Below are 13609 nucleotides of genomic sequence, written 5' to 3' on the forward strand. Positions count from 1 at the left end.
TGTTAGGAAACATGATACTGTATATCTAAAAACAGCATAAACAACTGTTACCCTGAAATAACCATAAACATTCAGACATAAATCCTCAGGGAAAAAGGCACAACTGTAGTTAATGTTATAAAGCTGTATTCCTCAAATTCAGAGGATAGTTCCACTGAACAACAAAGCACAATTTATATTCATTTCTCTCATCAAAGGCTATGTCTAAGGACTTATTTTAAATCGCCACGTCTTTAAGACCTCACATTATATAGATACTTTACACCTAGAACTTGATGAGAAATACAATATTCATTTATAGAAGTCAATGTATATTTTTGAAAGGATCAGATGTAACTAAAAGGAAAGAAGCAAAGTTTACTGTGACACTCCCGGGCTCTTACAAGAAAGCTCTCTGGAATGGTTAAAACTACTTATTTCCCTTAAACTAGTGAAAGGAGGCCACTCATGTATCTTGCTTCATGTGAGTGATAAAGCAAAGTCTCAAGAATTAGAACAATAAACTGAAGCTTTCCTCCCTAAAATGTAGTCAGCAAAATTTATGAGATCTAAAAACACAGGCTCCATTAGTTTAGCAACACAGAAGAAATATCCTGTTCTTGCACAGACGGAGACACTGAGGGAGGCAGAAAACTGTGGGTTCCTTCAGGGATTCTGTTGTATTCATTTTTTGAAGTGCTGCATCCACCCTGACCCATAGAGGACACCCGCCAACATTCCGTCCACTGACTAAGTGATGAATGAATGAATGAATGAATGAATGGAGTATGGCAAAAGATGCCTGATCAATACCCACTTTATCAGAGCCTGTATGCAAACATTTTTCCTTTCTCATTCTCCCTCAATCTTTTTCATGTTCTGTGGCGGACCAAAGATGGTTGCAAATCCTTTGTCATTGTGTCCATGGGACGGACATCTCTTCTGCTATCTGCTTTAATCTAGGGCAAATCTGTGATTTCTTTGATTAAGAGCATATGGAAGAAGTGATTCTGTGACACTTTCCAGAACCAGATCCTAAGACGCTGGCAGATTCTACATCTTGTTTCTTGGAACATTCTCTCTGGGAAAACCAAGCTGCTATACATTATGTCCCACTAGTGAGACTGCGTGCTAGCTAGAGGTGCCATATATAGATACTCTAGGTTTTAGTTCCAACCGGGTCCAGTCTTCCAGCAATCCTTAATCATGATGCCACACACCTGAATAAAGCCATCTTAGACCCTCCAGACCAACCCAACCACCAGTTGAATGCTACTAAATTGGCCTTCATCAACACCACATAGAGCAGAAGAACAGGCCAGCTGAGCCCTGCCCAAATTCCTGACCCACAAAACTGTTTTAAGCCACTGTTTCTTGGGATAATATATTACACAGCAATAGTTAATTGGAACACAGTATTCCTCTCCTTATAGAGATCAGCAGTAGAACCCAAAGGCAGCATGCTAACATAGCTACTCCTCATACACATATGTTTGGCTCTGAAGACAAATGCAGGTAGATGTTGGGAGAAAAAACCGGATTCTTAACTCATATGGTCTGGAGTAGGCTTTGGGCCTTGAATGCTTCTAGACAAAGATTTGCCCCAATGGCCAGCAGCTACCTACCCTCTAGCCTTGGCACCCAAGATCATGGAGCCTCCAGCAGGTACCACAGAAGGCCATACCTGCCTCATGAGCTCCTCTTGACGCATTCTGATCCGCTCTCTCTCCATCTGGATCCTCTGAAGCCGGAGCTTCTGCTGCTGCTGCTGTTGAGTGGTCAGAGCATTGGGCATACTCATGAGCCCTGCTGGTGGGTTCTGGGTAGGGTGGTTCTGCTGGCTCAGGTTAGTGGGTGCCATTTGCTGCTGGTGCTGGTGATTCATCACTATAGGAGGGAAGAACATAAGGGGATTAATGAACAGGTCCTACAATACCTTATCAAAAAGAGACCATCAGAATGCTCTGTGCTTTGGCATATAGATTCCTGAGATTCCTTCCAAAGTACTTTCCTGTTAATCATTACTGTTTAAGTCATTATTACCTTAATTCAATTCGTGGAGACTCAGGTACTGGCCCCATTCCTGACTCATCTAGTCTTGGCATTTTGTGCCCTGTTAAAAATTACTTCACACCTTCCCTGTGTCTAGAGCACATTTTAAGCTTTAAGAACATAGTGGTCAAAAATAAATTCCACAAAAGGTTACCACAACATAGGATGTAATTTCAGCAGGACATGTGGGTGTGTGTGCACCTTCTAGACAACCTGCATGTTTACGGCAGAGCTAAGGAGGGCATGACCTTACAGATATACGGCGGTGGACGATGATATCTACAGTGATGAGTGAGACAAGCAAGATATAAAACACAGCACCTAGACCAGGCCCTACACAGGAGGACCCACTGATGCTTTCTTACAAAAGGGGACCCCAAAGAAGCATGAGCTAAGATCAGAAACAAATATCTTATTGAGAAAAAGAAATGTTTTAGTTTTCACAAAGGGAGAAATTAGTGCGAAAGAAATTACATGAAAATGATAATCATAGAGGCACCTGTGTGGCTCAGTCGGTTAAGCGTCTGCCTTTGGTTCAGATCCCGATCTCAGGGTCCTAGGATCGAGTCCTCCGTGGAGCTCTCTGCTTAGTGGGAGTCTGTTTCTCCCTTTCTCTTCTGCCCCTCCCCCTGCTCTTGCACACATTCTCCCTCTCTCAAATAAATAAAATCTTTAAAAAATGATAATCACAGTGCAGTCCATTACACACTGGACTCTTGGTTTCAGCTAAGGTTGTGATCTCAGGGTCTTGGGATCAAGCCCTGCATGGGGCTCCACACTCAGCTGGAATCCGCTTAACACTCTCCCTCTCAAATAAATAAATGGATCTTTAAAAAAATGATAATCACATTTGTGATTGGATAAAAGCATCCTAGAAGTGTTTTAAATGTCTTAAACTGCTGTTATCTGCATTTCTAACATCTTAAATTTTAGCATGCAGTACTGCTTCACTTGAGGAAAGCATTTTAAAATCCTTTAATAAATTCTATAATTGGTATCCCCAGGCACAAAAAAACCCCATCTTTAAAAAAAAAAAAGTGCTAGTTTTTCTTAAAACCGTTTACCAGTCAAATTTGCTTAACTTCTGCCTTGGCAATATCCTATAATTAGGAAAACCATGCCTTTCTGTCTATTTGCTCTTACGCCAGGGCCCAAAACAATATATAGTCTTGTATACTCCATTTCTAAGGAAAAACTCAATTTTTGCTATATTTGGTAACACTGTCTTTAAAAAGAAAACTATTAGCATCATTTATTTAAAGTCTAAAAGTTAAATATTTTAGACCTTTCATTGGGAAGACATGGACATCATGTGGAAACAGGTTTTTGCGTTTCTTTTTTAAATTTAAATTCAATTTGCCAACTTACAGTAGAACACCTAGTGCTCACACGTCAAATGCCCTCCTCAGTGCCCGTCACCCAGTCACCCCATCCCCTCATCCTCCTTCCCCCTTCTGCAACCCTTTGTTTCCCAGAGTCAGGAGTCTCTCATGGTTTGTCTTCCTCTCTAATTTGTCCCCACCCAGTTTCCCTCCTTTCCCTTAGAGTCCCTTTCACTATTTCTTATATTGTAGAAACAGGTTTAATAACTAAATTTTCTTAAGTGAATTTAAAAATAAATTTTAAAGCTACCTTACGTAATATATAATATGCAACTTTATGCTACTTTATGTAACATATGCATATATATAACATATTCATTTAGTGTATATTTATTATACATATTAAACATATATAGAGGCCCTTCACTCTCTCTCTCTCTCTCTTTCTCTCTCTCTCTCTCTCACACACACACACACACACACACACACACACACGAAAGAGAGCACCAACACAGAGGACTTTCTGTGGACAAATTGGTTTCCTTAAGGCACGATTAATTCCATAGCAGGAACTTCCTCCGGATGGGGGTAGAGGTAGGGCAAAAACATTCTTTTTTTAAAAAATTTATTTATAACTCACTCAAATCTTGACTGCATTTCCTGTGTGCCAGGCACTGGGTTTGGAGTTGGATAAATAGCTCCTGCCCTCACAGGAATTAACAGGCTCTTGGGAGGAATGTGTGAAGAAATGAGGTGAATTTACATGTGGAGCTGCGGAAGGCCAGAATGTTCGGAGGTTTTGTCAGGATTCTTAGGAATGATCCAGCCCATCCCTTTATTTTGTGGGAGAGAGACTGAAACCCGAGGGCGGTAAAGGGGTGTGCTCCAATGAGCGCCAGGTAGAACCAAAGCCCAAGAGGAGGCCTCCTGACATCCCGTCCACCCGCTCTCCCAACTGTCCTCGGCCGCCCTCTGTCACGCCGTACGCTGAGGAACAGAGACAGCTGCTGAAAGGAGAGCAACCCTCTGAACGGTCTGCCTGCAATGGCAAGAAGCTTACCAATTAAACAGTAGGTCATCAAAACAGGGCCTTGGGCCCAGAGCTGCTCATCTTACAAACAGGAAGAAGGGTTCAAGGAAGGTCTGGATAGACAACTGTCTGCTCCTGAAGGGGAGGTAAGAATAGTTGGGCACATTTTGGCTAACCAGCGCCTAACCAGCCTAGGATTTCCTTTCTGCAGAACCCTCGCCTTCTGGCACCATTCCTGGCACACAGGGAGGCTCACTAAATGATGAGACGAATGAATGAGACAAGTTGGCAATTCCTTGTATGTTCTCGGTTTGAGAACCGAAAAAAAGCACAGCCCCCGTGGGTGCAGAATTACTGAGATGAGAGTTTTGTTGATCACATGGCCTTCTAGAAATGGTCAGATCATTTTACAACCTCTATTGGAAGGCCTGGGTAGGAAGTCAGGGATTGTACACACACTGTGATCACCAGGGCGGGGGGGTGCTCTTAAATACAGATGAAAGGTAAGACAAAGTCAAGACACGCTGAAGGCCTTGATTCATGAAGACCTCTTTCAGCCCGAAAGGAAGCCAACATGGAAGAAGAATGATTATTTCCAGGGACAGTCATTTCTGAACTTCTGAAAAAGCATGCTCTTATTTTTTTTCTGACGTAACTACTAGAGACAAAAAAAGATGCCCAATTGTGTCTAGAAGACAAATCTGTAAATTGAAATATTTTCAATATCAGAAATCCCCAGACTAGGAAAAAGAAGCCTGAAAGGTTATTTATTTATGTATTTATTCATGAGAGACACAGAGGCATAGGCAGAGGGAGAAGCAGGCTCCATGCAGGGAACCGGACATAGGACTCGATCCCAGGACCGCAGGCCCCCAGGACCCCGGGACCACACCCTGAGCCGAAGGCAGATGCTCAACCACTAAGCCACCCAGGCGTCCCGGAAAAAGCTTTAAAAAGTTAGTTGTTTGTTGGCAGCACAGAGGTTATTAATTGTAAAAACTGCCCCGGTTCTGGGAACTTAATGATGTGACACAAACATGGAACAAGACTATCTTCAGTGACTTGGGGAGATTGCCCTGTCAGGGTACAAAATCTGCAACTGGACTCTGTGCGTCAACTCCGCTCAACCACCAAATACTGCTCGAGTTTATTAGTGTCTGCGTCCTTATCTGGGGGGGTCGGAGGCTCGCAGAGGAGCTCTTCTGAAGCCACACCCTTGCTAGTCTTCCAAACACCAGGCCTCACACAGACACCGACAGGGAGGAATGAGGGAGACGTTGCTTTCCCCCACTTAATTTTGAATCAATCGTGCAGACTGAAACGTCTCCAGCTATTAAGTAAAGAGACTAGAAAAGAATGGAACTTGGACAATGGTTTTGCTTTCAAAATAAAGCACACCCGCCAACAGAACTTTGGTCTGAGAAGATTCACCACGGTATTGTGTACGACAGCAAAAGACTAAGACATTCAGCCCACCAGTGAGAGGTTATGATCCATCTGTTCAGAAATTCTATATGACTGTTCCCGAGAATGAGGGAGCTCTGTAGGTATGTAAATAGAACAATCTCTAGGAAACACAGTTCAGAGAGGAAAAAAACCCAAGGGATGGGATTATATACACGAGCATGCCATTGCCTGTAGTAGTTAGAAAGGGAGGACATATATGCGTATACAGCGAATCCCCCAAGGAGGATACATGAGAGACTGGTAACAGTGGGTTCCTCTGGAGAGGAAAAACAGGTCAGGGATGGGAGGAGATCTTCCTTTTTTTCTTCTGTACCATTGGAAGTTTTCCTATGTGCATTTATTACTTATCTAAAACATAAAGATACAGAAGTAAAAAAAAAAAAACATAAAAACGTAATCAGGCATGCATCCAACTCAATTATTTTTTTAAACTCAATTATTTTCTTGATGGACTGAAAGGAGGCGACCCCAGAATTATCTGCTAAGCAACAAATATAGCTTAAGAATGTAATCAAGAGGGCAGCCCAGGTGGCTCAGCGGTTCGGTGCCACCTTCAGCCCAGGATGCGATCCCGGAGATCTGGGATCGAGTCCCACACTGGGCTCCCTGCATGGAGCCTGCTTCTCCCTCTGCCTGTGTCTCTGCCTCTGTGTGTGTGTGTGTCTCATGAATAAATAAATAAAATCTTTAAAAAAAGAATGTAATCAAGATCATCCAAACTGAGAGCCGACCTGGTACAACTCCTACTTGCAGAAATGACAAAAATCAATACCCAAAGGAAAAGTGAATTTGGTCACGGTCATAAAATGGTCAGGGGCCTAGAAGCCAGGTGTCCCAGGTCCACTGAGGTGCCCGTGACTCAATCCGCCACTCTGCTCCCTCTAGTCATTTGATTTCAAACTATTATTGAACCTTCTCTGAGCTTACAGCTCATGTTACTGATAGTTGAGGTTCTTTGAAGTCACTGCTTTTGTCAGCTACTCACAGAAAATGGGAGCAGAGAAGGTCCAAGACTGAGAAATAGAGAGGAGGTCCTCAGGAGAGCACAGGAAGGTAAAACATGTAAATCTGCAACACATATAACACAACTTGGGATAATATGCCAGGACATTTTAGGGAGAGAACAATAGTTCAGCTAAGGGAAAAAAAAAAAAAAAGTCAGAGTTTCACAAATGCAGTCTCTGAGGCCAAACCAGTTAAGGGTAGGTTGCCATTAAATGCCTCAAAAAGGCTAAAGACCTCATCAGCTCTAGATTTTTGCCAGTCCCCACAGAAAGGAATAACCCAAACAGAAGATTTCTCCACTGAAGCAGGAATGTACCAAAACTAAAGCAGACACGTCTTTTTTTTCCTTCCAAGAGAGCCAGAACTTAAATTTAAAGCCACATTTATCTTTTTCATTGTTTTCATCCCCTTTTCTTTTTTTCCCCCTTTCAATAATTGGCTTTCTCTTCTTTTTCTGGAAATCAATAAAACCATGCTCTGCAGCTATGTGGCCAGAAATATTTCATTGCTATTATTCAGTATAAAAGAAAACACAAACTCCACAGCATCTGAGATCCAGACACCCGTTTGATTCAATGACCGTGTCCTTGGTGAAATAAACAGTCAACACAGGAATGGGGTGTGGCCGGGGGTGGGGGTGACCATCCCTGTTGGATACGACCCTTTAGTTAATGCTACCCCGAGCAATGTACACTGGTGCACCCTCTGGACTGCTCCAGAAAACACACTTGGTCACTTCTACAAAGGCCCAAGAGTAGGCTCAGGCCAGGCCAGGAAGGTCCCTGAACTCGGTTCTAAGCCCACATGTCATTTGCTACCTAAGAAACAAACATGTAAAAAAAAAAAAAAAGAAAGAAAGAAAGAAAAGACTAAAGAAAGAAAGAAAAAAGGTAAAGGCTTCACTCTTGAACTTTTGCCTTTTGCAGCACAAGGGAATGGGGAGCAACAGCTCATAAAGTGCTTTGGCAGCTTCTCCAAGCCAGGAGCTGCAGACGATGAGGGAGGCCAGTGAATCAGAGGCTGCCCAGTACGCCTCCTGGAATGTTTGACAAACGTCTTTTTGGCCTCAGAGAGGTTCGGTGACTTGCTATTCTTGTGTCCTGGGCTTGCTTCCCACATTTTTAAAATAGGCTCAGTTACACACACACACACACAAAGACACATAGCAACACACAAATGCACATGTGTACACACACACACACAACCACGAGGAAACAAAATCTTAAGGGGTTAGGTTCAGCTATGAACCTAGGCCTGGATGGAGCTGGCTCCGAGCAGGTTATGGAAAGAACAACCAGTGTGCCGATGGCTAGAAGCCACACCAAAGCCCTAGAAAGACACAGAAATTACTTTATTCCCTTCAAATCCTTCTCCTCAATTCACATGTGTGTCTGGGGAGGAAAAAGAGGAATGTCTGTGGCTGGTATGCATCTCTCATCTCATTCCCAGCCTCCTTTCTCCTTGGGACACACTTCTCAGCTGAGAGATCACTATACCTGGCACTTAAAGTTGAACCTTTAAAAATACACGGTTCTGTCAACATGTCAGAGGCACAATTCCATTTAAGTGAGCAAGAAGGCCTCTCCAAGCACTCCATGACTTTTTCCACCACCCCACCCCCCGGCACCCACTCCCCAACACTGCTTCTGTCTATCAATAATGGAAAAGTGTCACATGTTGCTGTCTATGGTTCATTCGTTGCATAAAAATATAATATCCATGGGTTCACATTCATATAAACAAAAGGTTGAATACATAAATAAATAGAGGGAGAAGAGACAAATCTGAATGGAAGAATTTGAAATAATTTAATGTAGATACACTGTCCTCAAGGAGGGGGAGCAAAACTCTCACTCTTTAACAGGGGGTTGTGTATAGTGATCTCCTCCCAGAGAGTACAGTCCTAAATGGGGGGGGGGGGGGGGGAACAGTCACTTTAGAGGGAAGAACTCCTGTGTGTCAGCCAGATGATCACGGTCAACCTCAACAATGATAAGTTGTAGCGATAGCATAACCTTTGATAAGATGTGACAAAAACAGCACTTGCTCCCCAAAAGTCCATCATCCCAAGTCTAATCAGAGAAAAAACATCAGACAAATTCCAACAGGGGGGAATCCTCAAAATCTCTAAGCAGTACTCCTCAAAACTATCAAGATCATCAAAACAAGGAGTCTAGGAAGCTGTCGTGGCCAAGAACAATTTAAGGAGACATGACAAGGAAAGGTAATGAGGTATTCCCTATGGGACTCCAGAACAGAAAAAGTCAGTACGTAAAAACGAAGGAAATTCCTGTATCAATATTGTTTCATCAATTATAACAAAGGTAGCACACTAATGTAAGATGTTAATAATACGGGAAATTGAGTAAGAGTGCATACATGGGAACTCCACCTTCTCAATTTTTCTGTAAATCTGAAATTGTTAAGACAAAACAAAAGAAATAAACCCTCTGTGTGTATATGTTTGTGTAGTAACCATATCTCCAATAAATACCACGAACTGTGCAGGACACTGTATCTTCTATACTATCAATTCATTTTTATAGGGTACATAAAAATGGACACGTTTTTATAAGCTATATTAAAAAAATGGATAGATATTCCCAAAAAACATGGTCTCTAGTGTGTTCCATGGGAGCAAATAGATACTGGGATAGAATAAAAATATAATGGTAGCTGCTTCCAGAGGTGTCCCATGGTCAAATAAGATCGGGAAATGTTGGGCTAACCAAAGTGAAAAGAATCTATTTTATTGCAGGATTCCTCAGAGCCTTCAAGGCTCTAACAGACAGTGAGACTTTCCAAGGAGGAGATAGAAAATGCAGCACTTCTCAGACTTGGAAGACGAGTGTTCTCCTGAGCAGGAACACTGGGAAATGCTGGTCCACTGCAACTTAGCACATGTGTTGGCAGTACTGAATTTGAACTGAATCGAAGACGAATTACTATTTATTAAGCTCTTACTATGCGCTAAGCCCTTTACAATCAACTATGCAGATGTGTAGGAGGACGTGGAGCCAGAGAAAGGAACACAGCAGCCGGCTGAAGAGTGAACAAAGTAGTCTGACTTGCCTAGAGTTACCTACTGCTGTTCAAGATACAAAGGAATGTAAAAATGGAGAAAAACAAAACACAAGGGAAGGCAAGGGTTAGAAAAGCCCGCCAGAGTATCTGCTTTACCTTCTCCATAAGCAAGTGCTGATTTAACAGGAAGGCTTCAAAGTTAGTTTAACGAGAGAGAGGCAGAGACACGGGCAGAGGGAGAAGCAGGCTCCCTGTGTGGAGCCTAATGCGGGACTCGATCCCAGGACACCAAGATCATATCCTGAGCCCAAAGCAGACACTTAACCACTGAGCCACCCAGGCATCACCCTGGTTTAACTTTTATGTCAGTTTTCACAGATGGTGAGTAAAACCTTGTTACATTAACCTTACTTCCATATATTCAAAATAACCTATCTTTTAGGGTGTGTGTGTGTGTTTTTTTTAACTTGCTTCTGTGATAAAATCACATTAAATGTTCCAAAGAATCCTTCCAAAATCATCCTTTGAGAGTGGGGAAGCTTCAAAGAGACTGACTTACTTTGAATTCCTGGTTGCAGTTTCCACAAAACAGGTGAATATGCAACATTCCAATACACACCTTGGGTAATACACTTGATTTGGAATCTAGGAAAAAACTTCCTCAATTTGATGTCTGGGCTAATAAGCTTATATAGATTGCATGAGAAACACCTTCCCGAAACCCAAGTACCCTATAAGAGGGGAGCACAAGGGCTCCTGAGTCATGACTGTTAGAACTGAAAGCTTGGGGCGCCTGAGTGGCTCAGTCAAAGGTCTGCCTTTGGCTCAGGTCATGATCCCAGGGTCCTGAGATCAAGTCCCATATCAGCGCCCTGCTCAGCAGGGAGCCTGCTTCTCCCTCTACCACTCACCTTGCTTGTGCGCTCTCCCTATCAAGTAAATAAATAAAATCTTAAAAAAAAAAAAATCAAAGCTCAGCCATCATTTCATTTTCCCATCCCCATTCTGCAAATGCTAAAAGGGCAACCAGTTGTCCTGGTCTGACAGAGATTGAGGGGTTTCTTGGAACACGGGATATCAGAGTAAAGCCTGGATGGAAGAGTCCCAAGCAGATGGGGTGGTTGGTCACCCTAGGCCTGTGACTGTCACGGCCCCTGGCAGCAGAAACCCCTCACCACCACCACCAAGTTTCCTGCCTCCATCCTAATGTATCCCCCTTACAAAGAGAACCAATGTCAGTATGAAGGAGCCATTCGAAATTTAGAACCACAGTCCGGCAGCCCAGACTAACTCTCAGTGTGTCTGTCCTCCATGGATTACAACTAGCTGACTGTCCTTTTGTACCCACATTACCTAATAATCAGACAGGAAATATTCCTCCTCCACTTACTCTGTAACTTTTTAGGGAGGTCGAGCACTATTTATGACATTGCACTGCATCACTCCTAAGCATGCACTTGGTTAAGTCTGAATGTCAGGAAATCTCTCCTGTTGGGAATCTTGGTTGGGGCCATACATGCTGAAGAGAAGCTCTTTTAACAAATTCTGAACTGGGGCTGCCTGGGTGGCTCGGTTGGTTAAGTGTCTGCCTTTGGCTCAGGTCCTGATCTCAGGGTCCTGGGATCGAGCCCCAAGAAGGGTTGCTTTCTCAGGGGGAGTCTGTTTCTCCCTCTCCCTCTGTCTCTCCTCCCCCTCATGTTTTCTCTCTCCTTCTCAAATAAATAAATAAAATCTTTAAAAAACACCGAACTATTTTTTTCTGTGATTTGAACTAATTCTTGTCTTCCTGAGAGCTGGATTTGTGCTCTTTATATAATAGAGCTGAGAAGGAGCCAAGTGACCCCCTACCCCTCGGAACCAACCCCAATGATATGGATTTCCTTTACAAACACAGAACAAAAATTATTTAGTGCACTTCAGATCTGCCTCTGATGAACAGACACTAAATACTATGCTCAGTTTCAGGCTTTATGGGTCAGAAACTTATAGTGACCATCATTCCCATAATCTTACAAGTGAAAATTTAATGAATACTCAGTTTTTATGACTATTTTCTCTTAACTTCTAGAACATAGCTCTCTGCTCAACATCCATTTCATTTTGCTCTCTTTTATTATTAGTTTACAAACTCAATTTCCCCACAGTGCTCATTACAGGTGCGGTCATGTATTCACCCTACTTTGTAACACTACCATAGAGGTTCAGGCTGAAAGAGACCAGGGTTCTCAAATCTTTCTTTAGCAGTAGGATCCTTCTCTAGAGTCCATGTATGGCAGGAAGCAGAGGCAATCCTCATACGCTGGGGTTCAGTTCAAAGCAAGCTTAGAGCCTGAGTTGGTGCCAGTGGGTAAAGGAGCACTTAAATGGCAGTCCCTTGGACTGTCTTCTCTAAATCCTCTGGTCTGTCTTTCTTCCTTTTCTCTCTTAAGATTTTATTTATTTATGAGAGACACAGTGAGAGAGGCAGAGACATAGGCAGAGGGAGAAGCAGGCTCCATGCAGGGAGCCCAATGCAGGACTCGATCCCAGGACCCAGGATCACAACCTGAGCCACCCAGGCACCCCTGGTCTTGCTTTCACTCTGCTTTTCTTACAGGCATTTCTCAACTCTTGTATGAAAATATTAAACAAATTTTAAAAACCTGAACACACACCACTTTCGGAGTCTGGTTACTAACTAAGCTTAGCTCCTCTTCACATCACCCTAAAATCCCGGCATGGGACCTTGGGACACAATTTAAAACCAATGACTGCGGCCAATTCACTCATTTTAGAAGCGATCCTTGGAAGGATAAATGACTCAGCACAAATCACAGGCACATTCTGTGACAATCGTAGGAAGCCCAGGGGATATACTAGAGTGTCACAGAGGGCATCAGTTGCACTGATCATCAATCGCTGCCCAGAGTTAAATTCAGTGGCAAGGATGTGTTTCCTTTTCCCTATTTCATGAAAAAGCCCGATGTAGACTAGTGTAATTAACTTATTTATTATTACAAAATGATTAAATCACCATGAATCACAGGTTGGGATGACCCCGTTTGTGTAATCTGGCTTTACAGAAAATGGTATGGGGCTTTCTTCTTCAGTCTTTAAAAAAGAAAAAAAAGGCAAATCAGGTAACTTTTTAAAAACTACATTTCCTAATTCAGGAAGGTTTAAACAAGAAGAGGGGCTGGCATCAGGCAATACTAGACCTTCTGGCCACAGCGGCTTTCAGAAAGTAATGATATGCAACCGGACGAAGCCAAAACATACAGGTGTAAATCGTTTCTGACATATGTGCAGACCCAGCCACACCAAGCTTCAAAAATATTTCAGCGTCAAGAGTGTCTGAGTGCAGCTGTGGGTCTTTTCCTCTCTGTTTATGGGCCATACATGGCTTAACTCATGTGAACTGGCCAATGTCAGGTGTCACGCAGCTCTGTCTGATGGAAAACACATGTCTACCGAGGTAGGGAGAAAAACCCAGCCACAGTCCAGCCTTGACTCAGTCACGATACAAAGAAGAGGAAAAAAGGGCTGCAGACACGTCTCTTGCCCTTCTTGTGTCTCTCTTAGCTCCTGCCAACAATGAGCCGCTTGTTTCTCTTATTTCCCAGAAACAGTATTAGCCGTCCAACAAGGTCAGCAAAAAAAAAAAAAAAGAAAAGAAAAGAAAAAAAGAAAAAGAAAGAAAGAGAAAGGGAAAAAAAAGCACTCTTCAGGGTGCATTTGGTTCCAAAAATCT

General features: G+C 42.8%; 1 protein-coding gene across 1 annotated transcript in view; it reads right to left on the bottom strand.

The window, feature by feature from the left end:
- The window catches only part of WWTR1 (WW domain containing transcription regulator 1), a 131723-nt gene that overhangs the window by 23402 nt on the left and 94712 nt on the right, over nt 1-13609 (bottom strand). Inside the window, exon 4 of the mRNA XM_072727122.1 lies at nt 1664-1866. Coding sequence (XP_072583223.1) covers nt 1664-1866 — 203 coding nt within the window. The remainder of the gene's footprint in view (nt 1-1663; nt 1867-13609) is intronic.

This window comes from Vulpes vulpes, chromosome 11, assembly GCF_048418805.1.
Source record: "Vulpes vulpes isolate BD-2025 chromosome 11, VulVul3, whole genome shotgun sequence".
NCBI lineage: Eukaryota > Metazoa > Chordata > Mammalia > Carnivora > Canidae > Vulpes > Vulpes vulpes.